At 43.6% G+C, this 15,282-nt stretch overlaps 1 protein-coding gene across 2 annotated transcripts in view; it reads left to right on the top strand.

Annotated features, from left to right (window-relative positions):
- Positions 1 to 15,282, top strand: part of CRYL1 (crystallin lambda 1) — a 131,567-nt gene that overhangs the window by 26,731 nt on the left and 89,554 nt on the right. For both annotated transcript variants that reach the window (XM_045444067.1, XM_045444059.1), the window contains one exon: positions 6,506 to 6,632. In XM_045444067.1, the coding sequence (XP_045300023.1) occupies positions 6,506 to 6,632 (127 nt within the window). The remainder of the gene's footprint in view (positions 1 to 6,505; positions 6,633 to 15,282) is intronic.

Raw genomic sequence — 15,282 nt, 5'->3', positions numbered from 1 at the left:
GAGAGGGAGACACAGAATCGGAAACAGGCCCCAGGCTCTGAGCCATCAGCCCAGAGCCCGACGCGGGGCTCGAACTCCCGGACCGCGAGATCGTGACCTGGCTGAAGTCGGACGCTTAACCGACTGCGCCACCCAGGCGCCCCCATACTATTTTGTATATAAGTAATATAAACATGTGTATGTTTTTCAAAATGGGTAAAACCGGGAAACAGAAGAGTAGGCCTTAGCAGTGGTAACTCAAAAACATCAGTATTGTTTTTCTTTTCTATACATACGAACAAGAACCATGATGTAATCAGTTAGTGATTATGTTATAAATTATGTGTATAGTAGAGATCATATTCACATTGAATAACTTATTGCTGAAATGATATGGTCAGTATTTCTCCTTTCTCATGAAGTATATAAAATGTGCCTAATACCTAAGAATATTAAATCTCAAAGAAACAGCCTAGGGTTTAGTTTCTGGCAATACGGCAATGTAAGCATCCTAGAAACCCTTTTCACTTCAAAACACTTACAAGTATTGAGTAAATGTATAGTTTATAATGCATAGCTGAGCTGGCAAGAAAGTAATGGAAATTCTCAGAGGCCAGATTGGGAGCACAGATCCCAAGAGATATGTGAGAGTCACGGCTGCTCTAAGTAAGCTACTTGCCAGTCTTGCTTTGGTTCTAACAGCACACCTTAGTCTGAGCAAGATGGGGATCAGATTGGAGACCCCCACGTGAAGCTGGTTTCCAGAGGTTTACATTGCTGCTGAGAGGAGTAGGAAACTAACCCACATGTGGGGGCTTGTCTCTCCTGGCCCTGGATCTGGGTGGAGGGGAGAAAGCGTTTCTCTGAGGATTTACAGCCACAGGCAAGCTCTCTAAGAGTCGGAGCCTGAATTCATCTTCCCGTGTGGACTTAAACATTCCAGCCCAACAGTTCACATTGGTCCCTTGGTTAGTGGTGCCTTCAGTGCCTGCCCGAAGCAAATACGTCCCATCTCCAGGATAATGTACCTTAAACAAAGGCTCAGAGAATTCCCGCAGGGTTCAGTGGACATCTGCTCACAACTAAAAATCCCCAACACACGAGAGACGAGGTTTTATGAGCATAGTAACCCGGAAGTCAGATCTGAAGATACTATCTGGCATGCAGTTCGGAAGATAGAGGTAATACGTGACAAGAGTAGTTAAGAAATAGGGAGGATACAGAGAGAGTGTGTAACGTAGATCTCCTTAGAGGTCTGAAAGGGTTAAGGAGAATAGGGAAAAACAATTTATGAAGATGTAATGATTGAGACTTCGTTTCAGTTGAAGACATGGACCCTCACATTCTGGAAGAACAGAGTGTCCTAAGCAGGAGAAATAGGAAGGGTATCTATATCTACATACCGTAAAACACCAAGGAACACCAGAAAAGTCTTACAGGCAGTGAGAGAGTGAAAGGAGAGACTGCCCACGAAGGAACGATGGGTTGACAACAGCTTTTCAACAGCCAGTGGATTTCTGAATATGGTGGAATAACGTCTGCAAAGTACAGAGAGCCAAGCATAACCTAGTTATCTGATGTGAGGCAGCTTTAATGGGCAAGTGCTCTCTGTTCTGTCAGCACAGTTTTGGACAGTAATTGTACAGGAATTCTATCTACATTACATATTCTATTCTGAAAGTTTTTTTTTAAGTTTATATATTTTTGATTTTTTTTTTTTCAACGTTTATTTATTTTTGGGACAGAGAGAGACAGAGCATGAACGGGGGAGGGGCAGAGAGAGAGGGAGACACAGAATCGGAAACAGGCTCCAGGCTCTGAGCCATCAGCCCAGAGCCCGACGCGGGGCTCGAACTCACGGACCGCGAGATCGTGACCTGGCTGAAGTCGGACGCTTAACCGACTGCGCCACCCAGGCGCCCCAAGTTTATATATTTTTGAGAGACAGAGAGAGATATATATAGAGAGAGAAAGCAAGAAAGGAGGGGCAGAGAGAGAAGGAGACAGAGAATCCCAGGCAGGCTTCACCCTGTCAGTGCAGAGCCCTATGCAGGGCTCGAACCCACAAACCGTGAGATCATGACCTGAGCCAAAATCAAGAGTCTGACGCTTAACAGACTGAGCCACCCAGGTGCCCCTTGTTTGTTTCTGTTTTTGTTGTTTTGTTAAAAAGTGTGGTAGTCAGAACACTGCTTCTCCCAGGCCCTCATCCCTGGAACCTGGGAATGTGTTACCGTACGTGGCAAAGGAGACCAGATGTGATTAAGTTCAGGGTATGCATGTGGGAGATTATCCAGATTGGTTCAGTGTAATCACGAGGCTCGTTCTTGGGAAAAAATAGTCAGGAGAGTCAAAGAAGGAGGTGCGATGACAGAGCAGAGGTTGGTAGTGAGATTGCAGGCTGTGAAATGGAAGAGGGCCACAAAGCCAAGGAAGGAGGTGGGGGGGGGGTGTGCTCTAGGAACTAGAAGGCGCAACAAACAGATTCACTTCTAGAGCTTCCAGAAGGAACTCAGCCTTGCTGATATTTCGACGTTAGTCTACTTGAGATTTGCAGCCTTGTGGGACTTGGATGTTAGTCTACTTGAGATTTCTGACCCCTGGACTGTAAGGTAATAAATTTGTATTGTTTAAGCCACTAAGTTTGTGGTAATTTGTCACAGAAGCGACAAGAAACAAATACATCAGCTTTATCGAGATAGAATTTATATACCACACACCTGACTCTTCTAAAGTATACAGTAAATGGTTTTAGTATATTTACAGACTCATGTAAGTCTAAAACTTCCGAAAAATGGAACAAAAACATGAAGTGAAAAATAAATGATCTTTGGATCACATCGGGCTCTCCTCACTGTTGTTGTTTGAATGAAGAACACAGACTGTGTTCAGGGAGGTTTGGGGACACTACTGGTACATGGTCACAGGAACAGGAGCCTCAAGAACAGGTAAATATTTGCTTTTCCTTATCTTAGTAGGGTAACTTTTTCTGGTAACTCTTTATACGTTTCCCTCGGTGGCGTGTAAGGTACTATTTTCTGGCATTTAAGTCCGTTTTCTTGATGTTAGCTTATCAAACTTACAAATCATAGATTTCTAACCTGCTGCTAAGACACCACGCGCTATTCTATACAACGAATACAAATTTCTTGAACTGGCTAAGAAACAGACCTTGTCTTGTAGATTTTCAGTGACTTTATAAACCTCTACTTCAAGGAATGTGTTGCATGTAGAAATACTTTCGAATGCCTGCTAATTGGGGGTGGTGGTCGGGCTGTTCAGTTCCCAACATTGAGTTGTTCCGAGGAGCGCCTTCCAAGGCATGTGTGTCCTTAGGATCCTGCAGAATAAGGTAGCCATTTTCTGGCCCAATTTTAAGGTAGATTTTTTAAAGCTGATATATTACAGACCTTCCAAATTATCTGTATGCCAGTCATCTCAGATTCTCCCTCTCCTTGAAACAGATTCGGGTTCAGATCCCAGGTGTGGTGATGGCCCGCCATGGCATTTTTCTGTTTGCTGACCCAGAAGCAGGAGAGACTTTGAATCTGCCGGACCATTTGTTGACTCCTTTACCTTTGCCAGGAAGCTTCTTTTTGTTAATTAAAATAAAATCTGTTTGCATTTCAGCATATCTTTTTTTCCTCCCAGTAACAGTAGCGATTTGGTCCTCAATTTGTAGTTACAACAAAATACAGGTGCATAGCTTTAAGAAAGAAAAAAAGACGAAACAACAGAAGCACAGCCCCTGACGTCTGGAGCTGGCGGGTCCTCACGGGTAGGCCGTGGCGCTCTCCTGTTGGACATAAGGAGTCTCGAGAACACCCACCTCAGACAAGGTCACTCTTAGACCATGACAGAACGAGACACAGCAAGACCACGTTTTAAATTTGTCTAAGCACAGACAAGAACGAGGGCACCGTGCAAACCCACAGACGCTGAGTCTTGGCTAAAATGAACCACTGTCACTTCTTTGCCCATTACACCTTTATCTTCCATTTAGTCTGCCCTGCAGATGTTTATGTTTGTGGAGACACTCAATCCTCACGTTGCCTTCGCCGAGTTCACAGCATCCAATCCAGTGAACTCAGGCCCTCAGATCCTCTTCCAGTCCCCCGACCCAAGCTCACATCTGCTCTCGGTGCCCTCAGACACCCTTACTGATAGCCCACGGCTCCCCCTGGTGTGCACTCTCCCTCACTGCAGTGAGTAACGAACCTGAGCCGCCCCACTGTACGTGTGTTCCTGGTGCTCTTTGGCTGAAGACGCTGACAGTGCAAAGATAAAAACCATGATAGGAAGCAAAAATTGTTTGACTCACTGGGAAGAACCCACAGAAGTTTTTGGAAAGCATAAATGTTGTTCCTTGCTGTGTGTGTGTTTGTATGTGTTCTCTGTCTTGTTTATTTAATATATCACGAATTATAAGCCGGACTGACTGCATAATTTATGAGGCTAAGTGAAAATGTGGGGCCCTTTGCTTGATAGTCATTAAGAATTTTGAGACAGTGAGGGGCGCCTAGGTGGCGCAGTCCTCGAAGCATCTGACTTCGCTGCAGTTCACGGTCTCACGGTTCGGTTCGGGAGTTTGAGTCCCCCACGGGGCGGGCTCAGGCCCTGCTTCAGGCAAGCTCGAGCCCCGTTGTGGGTGAACCCTGCTCCTGTCTCTCCCTCTCCCTCTCTGTCTGTCCCTCATGGGATTCTCTTTCTCCTCCCTGCCCCTTGCTCACTCGTGCTCTCTTTCTCTCTCTCTCAAAAAAAAAAAAAAACACAAACAAAAGAATTTTGAGACCGTGACGGCAGGGCATCAGACCCAGCCCAGGGCCCTTCTGAGCGCCCATCTCTGTGACACACAGGCCGCACCCCACGAAGCCAGCTGGTCCTGATTATGAGATCCGTTCTTTCAGCCCCGTCCCCCAGGACTGAAAGAAGCGGGCAGAGACTACTCTCCAGTCTTACCTCCTGTTGGCCTCACCCCATCTCTTAAAAAAATAAAAATAAAAATAGAAAAAGAATTGTGAAATGTACGTAACATAAAGTAACATAAAGTCTACTATCAATAATTTCTTTTTTTTTTTTTTCAACGTTTTTATTTATTTTTGGGACAGAGAGAGACAGAGTATGAACGGGGGAGGGGCAGAGAGAGAGGGAGACACAGAATCGGAAACAGGCTCCAGGCTCTGAGCCATCAGCCCAGAGCCCGACGCGGGGCTCGAACTCACGGACCGCGAGATCGTGACCTGGCTGAAGTCGGACGCTTAACCGACTGCGCCACCCAGGCGCCCCTACTATCAATAATTTCTGACTGTACAGTTCAGCGATATTAAGCGCATTGTCACTGTGCAGCCGTCCGTCACCAAAAGGCCATCTTGCACAACTGAAACTCTGTATCCCCGAAACCACGGTCACCCTCACCCAGCCCTGGCAGCCTCCATTCTACTTCTGCTCTGTGAGTTTGACTGTCCTGGGCACCGCGTACAAGTGGGATCGTACAGCATTCGTCTTTTTGTGACTGGCGTATTTCACTTAGCCTGACGTCCTCAAGGTCCGTCCCTGTGGTTGCTGTGACAGGATTTCCGTTTTAAGGCTGAATTGCACTGATTGAATTCTGCTGTATGCACATGCCACATTTGTTTATCCATTCACCCAGGTGTGGACTTTTTGGGTTCCCATCTTTTGGTTATTGTAAACCATGGAACATGGGTGCACAAATGCGCGTTTGAGTACCTGCTTTCATTTTGGGGGGGGGTAGCCAGAAATGGAATTGCTGGATCATTTGGTAGTTCTGTTTTTAGCTTTTTGAGAAGTCCTCACACTGCCACTGTGGCTGGCCCTTTCACATTTCCACAGGGTTTCAATTTCTCCACGTCCTCACTAACTCTTGGTTTACTTATTTCGATTCTAATGGGTGTGAAGGGGTAGATCGCTGTGGTTTTGATTTGCATTTCCCTACTAGTTAGTGATGTTTACCTTTGTTTTAATTAAAAAAATTTTTTTAATGTTTATTTTTGAGAGCGAGCAAGAGAGAGTGCGAAAAGGGAAGGGGCAGAGAGAGAGGGAGACACAGAATGGGAAGCAGCCTCCAGGTTCTGAGCCGTCAGCACAAAGCCCATCGTGGGGCTCGAACTCACGGACCGCGACATCATGCCTTGAGCCGAAGTCGGACGCTTAACCGACCGAGCCACCCAGGCGCCCCTTTGTCTTAATTTTTTTTAAGTTTATTTATTTATTTTGAGAGAGCGCATGAGCGGGGTAAGGGCAGAGAGAGAGAGAGAGAGAGAGAAAGAAAGAAAAGAAAGAAAGAAAGAAAGAGAGAAAGAGAAAGAGAGAAAGAGAGAGAGAAAGAGAAAGAGAGAAAGAAAGAAAGAAAATGAATGAATGAATGAATGAATCCCATGAACCTTGAGATCGTGACTTGAGCCCAAATCAAGACTCGGACAGATGCTTAATCAACTTAGCCACCCAGGCGCCCTACCGTTGCCTTTAATTTGCTCTTGAATACTCACAGGGTCACTCTTCTTTCTAGAAAAGAGATGACGTTTCTGGAGCAGTCGGGCTCTCTGAAAGGCTCTCTGGGTGCCCAAGACCAGCTGGCACTCATCAGCGGCTGTTTGAACATCCAGGAGGCAGTAGAGGGCGCCCTGCACATTCAGGTGAGTTAAGGGTCCTGCACTCAGGTCTGTAAGCTCTTGGGATGGTGTTCCAGTCCCCTTGGAAGAGCAGGGGAAGATAAAGGGCAAAGTGTGGGCATCATGTACCTGAAGGTCGGGGTTCTGTTTTATGTGCTAGGAAACATTGTTTCAAAACATCTCCTATACAGTCTCTCCTCAAACTACTGTGTTCAGAGGAGAATTTTGAGCAGAAATACGGTTTTCTGGACAGCTAACGCGTTTCTTTTTGTTTTATGTTCTTATTGAATGAGAGATCATATTCTTGTTCTGATACATAATACAGTAAAAGCTTAAAGAAATCACCTAGAATAAACCTTTTCATTTCTTGTAGTATTTGCATTTAGCTTTTCCAGCGACTTCACTTTTAAAAAGAACTCCTGAAAGAACTGTTGACACAGCAGAGAAAGCTCCAGGCGAGGCTGGGGACAGCCTGAGGGGCTGTGTGGGCAGGTTGGTGCCTGCCGGGTCAGGACCCATCCCTCCTGGAGCTCCTGTGTCTGTGGACGGCTTCTGCACCTCTTTAAGAACCGCGATGTATAAATTTGTCTTTTAAACGTGTTACATTTAGTGCCGTAAGGTCTAAGCAGGGTTACCTAAACTAGCATCACTCCTGATCTCCCTCCTGGATATTATGTGTTCTGAGGCTGGCACATTTCCATTTATTCCATGTTGCACATTGCATTTTGTTTCTGTAACGACATTCTAGCTGAGAATTTGGGAGCAGACCAGAAAGACAGTGTGTTTTGGTCAGCCGCTACTTTTGAGATTGAAGTCAAAGACAGGAAATGTAGGTTCTCCATCTTTGTAGCACTAAAATTTTCCTACTTGATTTAACAAATGCGTGTTGGGGCGCCTGGGTGGTTCAGTCAGTTAAGTGTCTGACTTTTTTTTTTTTTTTTTTAGTTTTTTTTTAATGTTTATTTATTTTTGAACGAAAGAGACAGAGTGTGAGCAGGGGAGGGACAGAGAGAGAGGGAGAAACAAAATCTGAAGCAGACTCCAGGCTCTGAGCTGTCAGTCCAGAGCCTGGTGGGGGCGCTCCAACCCATGAACTACGAATTCATGACCTGAGCTGAAGTCAAGTCGGACGCTTAACTCACTGAGCCACCCAGGTGCCCCTAAGCATCTGACTCTTGATCTCGGCTCCGGACATGATCTCATGGTTCATGAATTTAAGTACTGTGTCAGGCTCTGTGCTGTCAGCTTGGGATTCTCTCTCCCTCTCTCAAAATAAATAAATAAACGTTAAAAAAACCACAAATGAGTGTCAAACGGAACATAGGAAGAGCACTATTTGCCAATTCCGTATCTCTTGAGTATTTTCATCTCTGTCTCTCATTTGGTGAAGGTTGTATCAAACTGGGGAGTCTTACATGGGATCAGAGGGGTCCTTTAAGGAGCTTTCGAGTGCTGTCTGTTCCCACCCTTACTGCGATGCTGGGTGCTGTGACGGTGGGGGATTCACCGTCTGAGGAGCACGGTGTGGGCTCAGCAGAGAAGGTTCTTGACGCACATCTCGTTTCTAAGGAAAGTAGGTGCTTTTTATGCTGATCCTACCGGAGGAGGAGAATCAATTTACATTCTGTGGCTTCTGACACGAAAGGCCTGTGGGAGCTTCCTGCCGTGGAGGTGGTGGGTGAGGACACACACTGTAAGTCAAGTGGACTCCGCACTGAGCAGCTGCGTGACCTTGTGAGTCTCTTCAGGTCAAAGCTGCGCTTCCCCATCCGTACAATTGACGTAATAGCCAGGGCGCCGGGTGCTTGTGAAGAGAACCGTCCGTGTTCACACCTGAGGTCACTGCCATGGAAGCCGAGTCCCCATGTTTCCAATGAGGAGATGAAAACAGTTCTTTCTGGGGTCAATTCGATGTATAATATTCGCATGATCCATAATAAAGTATTATAATTACGTATATAATGTGATCTTAAATAGGCATATCTAACACATTACAGAAATATTTCTTTCACATTTTTTTCAAAAAAAGCCATTTCTGTTGAAACTCTGCACAGGTGTTTCAGGGCTCCCGGGTAGCTCAGTCGCTTAAACATTTGACTCTTGATCTCTGCTCAGGTCACGATCTCACAGTTCACAAGTTCGAGCCCTGCGTCGGGCTCTGCTAACAGCTCAGATGGTGTCTCCCTCTCTCTCTGCCCCTCCCCTGCTCACACTCTGTCTCTCTCAGAAATAAACATTGGGAAAAAAAAAAGTATCTCTGACTCCAGTGTCTGCCTTCAGTAGAGTGATGTTTTGAGTCTCTCTTTTTTTTCTTTAATGAATGAGACTTTATTATTATTTAAAAATATTTTTTAAAATGTTTATTTATTTTAGGGGCGCCTGGGTGGCTCAGTCGGTTAAGCGGCCGACTTCGGCTCAGGTCATGATTTCGCGGTCCGTGAGTTCGAGCCTCATGTCGGGCTCTGTGCTGACAGCTCAGAGCCTGGAGCCTGTTTCGGATTCGATGTCTCCCTCTCTCTGACCCTCCCCTGTTCATGCTTTGTCTCTCTCTGTCTCAAAAAATAAATAAACGTTAAAAAAATTTTTTTTAAATGTTTATTTATTTTAGAGAGAGAGACAGAGTGCGAGCAGGGGAGGGGCAGAGAGAGAAGGAGACACAGAATCTGAAGCAGGCTCCAGGCTCTGAGCTATTAACACAGAGTCTGACATGGGGCTTGAACTCACAAACTGTGAGATCATGACCTGAGCCAAAGTCGGACACTTAACTGACTGAGCCACCCAGGTGCCTCGAGACTTTATTATTTTTACTAAATTAATTGATTTATTTTGAGAGAAAGAGACAGAAAGAGTGAATGGGGGAGAGGCAGAGAGAGAGGGAGAGAGAAAATCCCATGCAGGCTCTGTGCTGTCAGCAAGGAGCCTGACAGGGGGACTCGATCCCATGAACCGTGAGATCATGACTCGAGCCAAAACCAAAGGTTGGATGCTTAACCAGCTGAGCCACTCAGGCGCCCCTTGAGTCTGTTTTCTAAACAGTTTTCCACAGCACATCTTCTTTGCTTTCCTGGGATGTTGCTGTGCATCACATGTGATATGGCATTGGAAGGTTTATATCCAGCCTTGACTACCAATTCTCGAAACTTTCTCTGGTGGTATACCTGTTTCTCAACGTAACAACTATGTTGCTTTTTGTGTGTTAAAGTGATCTTTATAAAGTTTATTTACAAATTTTCCTGCGGTAGCAATTGTGAAGTCATGCCCCAGGAATAATTAAAACATCTATGTTAAGTTTCTTTGTCTCCTGCTCCCATTTTGAAAAATAGATTTTATCAGATGATCTCTAGGCTAGTGTGATTGAATTAGTCCAGATCAATGTGTCTTCCCCAAACAGTATATTATTTTTCAAAAAAAAAAAAAAAAAAAAGGATAGTACTGCATAATAGGAGAACTTTATGATGACTTGAATGTAGGGTGAGTCTCCCTCTTACGGGATAGTTTTTGGGGAATATTCTGGGTTATAATGCACGTAAAATTTTTAGTCACAGCACTTAACACAGAAAATGCTTAAAAAGTTTATGAAATAATTTTCTGTTGTGACCATTTGTATACAATTTTGATAGTAAACAAATGATGTGGGGTAACATGTTCTATGCACAGTATTGAAAGTTGCTCTTTAAGGTCTGTCTGTAGATTGAATACATAGGACATTTACATACTGAGCAGCATTTGTTATGCAGAACAACACTGAGTCAGTCAGTGTAAGGAAAGGAATATAGAGAAAGGTGATGTAAACTCTAGTAACTAGATTTATTTCCTATCAGAGATTATGTTCTTTGGAAATCCCTTGTACTTCTAGTTCTATGAAGAGTAATAGGGAGGAGCCCAGATCTGAGCCAGGAGGGTTTGGGAAGGTTTGATGAAGGTAGGATATGAGCCTGCTTTGGCCTTTGACAAGTGGATTTTGGGGAACGGGTGGGGACAGTGTCTCAGAAAGAAATGATCGGATGATGGGGCACCTCGGTGGCTCAGTCGGTTGGGTGTCCGACTTCGGCTCAGGTCATGATCTCACGGCTCGAGAGTTTCAGCCCCGCATGGGGCTCTGTGCTGACAGCTCAGAGCCTGGAGCCTGCTTTGGATTCTGGGTCTCCCTCTCTCTCTGCCCCTCCCCCCCCCACTCATGCTCTGACTCTCAAAAATAATAAATAAATATTAAAAAAAAAATGGGGAATGAAAGAATGAGGATGAGCGGTGCCAGTGAGTGTATTTTAGGCAACCAGAGTGGAATGGTGAGGCTGTCACAGGGCGTTTGGAGCGGTGGGAGAGGGCTGGGAGTGGAAACCAAGTGGGGAGTGCTTGAATGCCAGCCTGAAGACTTACTTAGAGGAAACGAATTAACATTTGTAAGATGCTTGGAGTAACGCATGGCATATAGGAGCGCTATTTAAGTGTTCTCTGAAAGAAATCAAGAGTTTGGGTTTTATTCTGTATCCTGATTAGAATCCTCCAAGGAAGGCGTTTAGTAGGACAGTGAAGCTAGAAGGAAGAATGGGTAAGAAAACAAAAATCAAGATTGCATTTTTTTGTCTGTTGCTTTGACTGTCTTGAGCATGTTTACACAATTTCTTTGTATGACCCAGGGCAAACTTGATTTTGCAAATTTTGCAACTAATGCTTATTAATTTCATCTTCTGTTTATCAAACAAGTCAATAACCCTCCCAAATCAAAACCTGCCTCGTGTTCTATCATGTGTTTGTTAAATTACATGAGATTTCTAACAATCTAAGGATGTTAAAAATATGTTTTAAAGAGTAAAGAAAGAATGAAGGGAGTTTAGGAAAATCCTGTGTCGGTCCGTTGTTCCCAAGTGTCTTAACGTTTTGATGTATTTTATTTCCTTCCATTTCTTCTAGGTCTTTCCTCTCTTTCTCTAACATACTTAACATTATACCATAAATAGAATTTTGTATTGTGACTTTTGTTTAAAACTTAGAACACTTCTTGCTGTGTGCTTTGCCCAAAATTGTATCAGATTTAAGTATGGTTTTTGGATTTAACATCATTGTTATGTTCATCATGTGATATCTGATCTGAAAGAACCTTCCATCTAAGAATGTTATTAAAGCTGAAGTACGAAGGCGCCCTCTGTCAGGTGTCTACTCTTTACCAGGCCTCCTGGCCCTGCCTCATCTTGGTGCCCATAGACTTCTCGCTAGCTGTACCCTTATCAGCTCCTACGATTCTGCTTTCCAATTTATAAAAGGAAAGGTTCGCCTCATAGAAATATTAATCTGGGCCATTTGGAGACATTTTCTTACAAAAGGAAAATTACCATTACCTTTGGGAATTGTTCAAAAGCAGGAGACAGAGTTTGTGAATTAACAAATGAACAAAACACACTGCTTGCCACACGGTTGTTTAACTACAAACAGTCCTACTGTAGGATTTACTGAGTCCCCGAGGGTCAGAGCCCCAGGAATGTGAGTGTAACTCTCTATGGTGGATTGTCTTCTACCCAAACCCCAGAGGGTAGGAGCACGGGTCAGAAAGTTCCTTAATTGTCTGCTGAAATGTGGGAGCAGGCGAGAATGAAACCTGAATTACTAGAACTTAGTGCAATTTGGAAATCAAATCTTGCCTAGCAAGAAAATCTACTGTGCTGGAAAAGTAAGTTTATTCTGAAAAGCCTGTCTAAAGCTTTGACTCTGAAAGAGCCTTAGTGCTGTGATATAGAGCCTTTATCTGATTTCTGGAATTTAAGACTTGAGATTGAAGTAGCCAGTAGGAGCCATGGGAATGGCTTATAGAATTAGAGAGTTTAAATGGAATTTACTTATACAAAATCAGGACAATTGCTGAAACCCTAGAAGTAAAAATTTCATCATCTGTGTAGATGAGCAGAATTGGCATCTGAACTTTACCTTTAAAATTTAGAAGATGCGAGTCATTTTGATGAGGACTTTGAGACACTGTCAGGAGTTACAGGATGCACTATTCATAAAAACTAACATCACTTTTAAATGTGTATATTTTCTTAAAGGATGGAAACTTTTTGGACATTAGGTCTTGGTTCACCGAGACTCCGTGTAATCATTTCGGTAGGGACAGGGCTGTGGGTACGGGGCCGGGGTGCTTGTGTAGCAAAGGGCACACGGGCAGCCAACACTGAGAACATACGGGAGTATACACAGAAACTCAAATCTTACCTTTTCTGTTCCATGTGTGTTCTTTTTTAATTTTTTAATGTTTGTTTATTTATTATTTTTTTTTTTTTAAATTTTTTTTTTCAACGTTTATTTATTTTTGGGACAGAGAGAGACAGAGCATGAACGGGGGAGGGGCAGAGAGAGAGGGAGACACAGAATCGGAAACAGGCTCCAGGCTCTGAGCCATCAGCCCAGAGCCTGATGCGGGGCTTGAACTCATGGACCGCGAGATCGTGACCTGGCTGAAGTCGGACGCTTAACCGACTGCGCCACCCAGGCGCCCCAATGTTTGTTTATTTTTGAGAGTGAGAGAGACAGCAGGAGCAGGGGAGGGGCGGAGAGAGAGAGGGAGACGACAGAATCCGAAGCAGGCTCCAGGCCCCAAGCTGTCAGCACAGACCCACAAACTGTGAGATCATGCTCTGAGCCGCAGTCCGAGGTTTAACTGACTGAGCCACCAACACACCCCTCCGTGTGTTTTTTTAAGGAAAAATTTGTAAGATCAAGTTTACGTAACTATAGCTTACATATGATAAAATTCACCATTTTTAGTCATCAGTTCTGTGTGTTTTGACAAATGCGTATAATCGTGTAGTCACCATCACATTCAGACTTGAGAACATTTCCTTTACCACCCAGAGTGCCCTCCTTCCCCTGTTCTCAGTCTCCTCCCTCCCCTTAGGCCCTAGCAAACAGTCATCTGTTTTTGTTTTTTTTTCTTACCGTTTTGCCTTTTCCATAATATTCCAAATATTTTGTTTTGTTTCTTAAATTCCACATAAGAGTTATCATATGGTGTTTGTTTTTCTCTGACTTGTTTTGCTTAGCATAATATTCTGTAACTCCATCCACGTCATTGCAAATGGCAAGATTTCATCTTGTTTAGGGCTGAGTAATATTCCATTGTATGCATATACCCTGTCCTCTTTATCCGTTCATCGGTCAATGGACACTTGGGCTTTTTCCATAATTTGGCTATTGTAGATAATGCTGCTATAAACATTGGGGTGCGTGTATTCCATTGAATTAGTATTTTTGTATTCTTTGGGTAAATACATAGTAGTGTGATTGTTGAACCGTAGGGCACTTCCATTTTAATTTTTGAGGACCCTCCCCACTGTTTTCCAAGGTGGCTGTACCAGTTCGCATTCCCACCAACAGTGCAAGATGGTTCTCCTTTTGCATTCTTGCCAACCCTTGTTTCTTATGTTGTTGATTTTGGCCACTCTGACAGGTATGAGGGTGTCTACACTCATTGTGGTTTTGATTTGTATTTCCCTGATGACCAGTGATCTTGAGCACCTCTTCACGTGTCTCTTGGTCATTTGGATGTCTTCTCTATTCATATCTTCTGCCCGTTTTTGATTGGATTGTTTGTTTTTTGGGTGTGAGTTTTACAAGTTCTTTCTAGATTTTGGATACTAACCCTTTATCAGATCCATCATTTGCAAATATGCTCTCTCATTCCATTGGTTGCCTTTTAGTTTTGTTGATTGTTTCCTTTGCCGCGTGGAAACTTGTTACTTTGACGTAGCCCCCAAGCATATTTTTGTTTCCCTTGCCTCAGGAGACATCAAGAAAAAATTTGCCGTGGCCTGATGTCAGAGAAATCACTGCCTGTGCTCTCTTCAAGAATTTTTATGGTTTCCGGTGTCACATTTAGGTCCGTAATCCATTTTGAGTTTATTCTTGTGTATGGTGAAAGAGAATGTTGCCGTTTCATTCTTTTGCATGTGGCTGTCCAGTTTTCCCAACACCGTTTGTTGAAGAGACGGTCTTTTTCCCATTGCATATCCTTTCCTGCTTTGTCGGGATTAATTGACCATATAACCATGGGTTCATGTCTGTGTTTTATATTCTGTTCCATTGATCTATGTGTCTGTTTTTGGGCCAATTCCATACTGTCTTGATCACTACAGCTCCGTAATATGGCTTGAAATCTGGACTTGTGATGCCTCCAGCTTTGCTTTTCTTTTTCAAGATTGCTTTGGCCATTCGGGGTCTTTTCTGGTTCCATACAAATGTTAGGATTGTTTGTTCTAGCTCTGTGAAAAATGCCATTGGTGTTTTGATAGGGATTGCATTACGTGTGTAGATTGCTTTGAGTCATATAGACATTTTAATAATATTTCTTCTTCCTGTCCATGAGCATAGAATGTCTTTCCATTTCTTGTGTTGTCTTCAGTTTCTTCCATCAGAGTTTTATAGTTTTCAGAGTATAGTTCTTTACCTTTTTGGTTAGGTTTATTCCTAGGCATCTTATTATTTTTGGTGTAATTGTAAATGGGATTAGTTCCTTAATTTGTCTTTCTGCTGCTTCATTATGGGTGTATAGAAAGAAATGCAGCAGATATCTGTATGTTGATTTTGTGACCTGTGACTTTACTGAATTCATTTTTCAGTTCTAGTAGTTTCTTGGTGGAGTCTTTTAGGTGTTCTGTACAGAGTATTATGTCACCTGCAAATAACG

This window comes from Leopardus geoffroyi, chromosome A1 (genome assembly GCF_018350155.1).
Source record: "Leopardus geoffroyi isolate Oge1 chromosome A1, O.geoffroyi_Oge1_pat1.0, whole genome shotgun sequence".
Classification (NCBI taxonomy): Eukaryota; Metazoa; Chordata; class Mammalia; order Carnivora; family Felidae; genus Leopardus; species Leopardus geoffroyi.
Note: the sequence above shows the minus strand (reverse complement) of the source record. Positions and strands in the feature narration are given on the sequence as shown.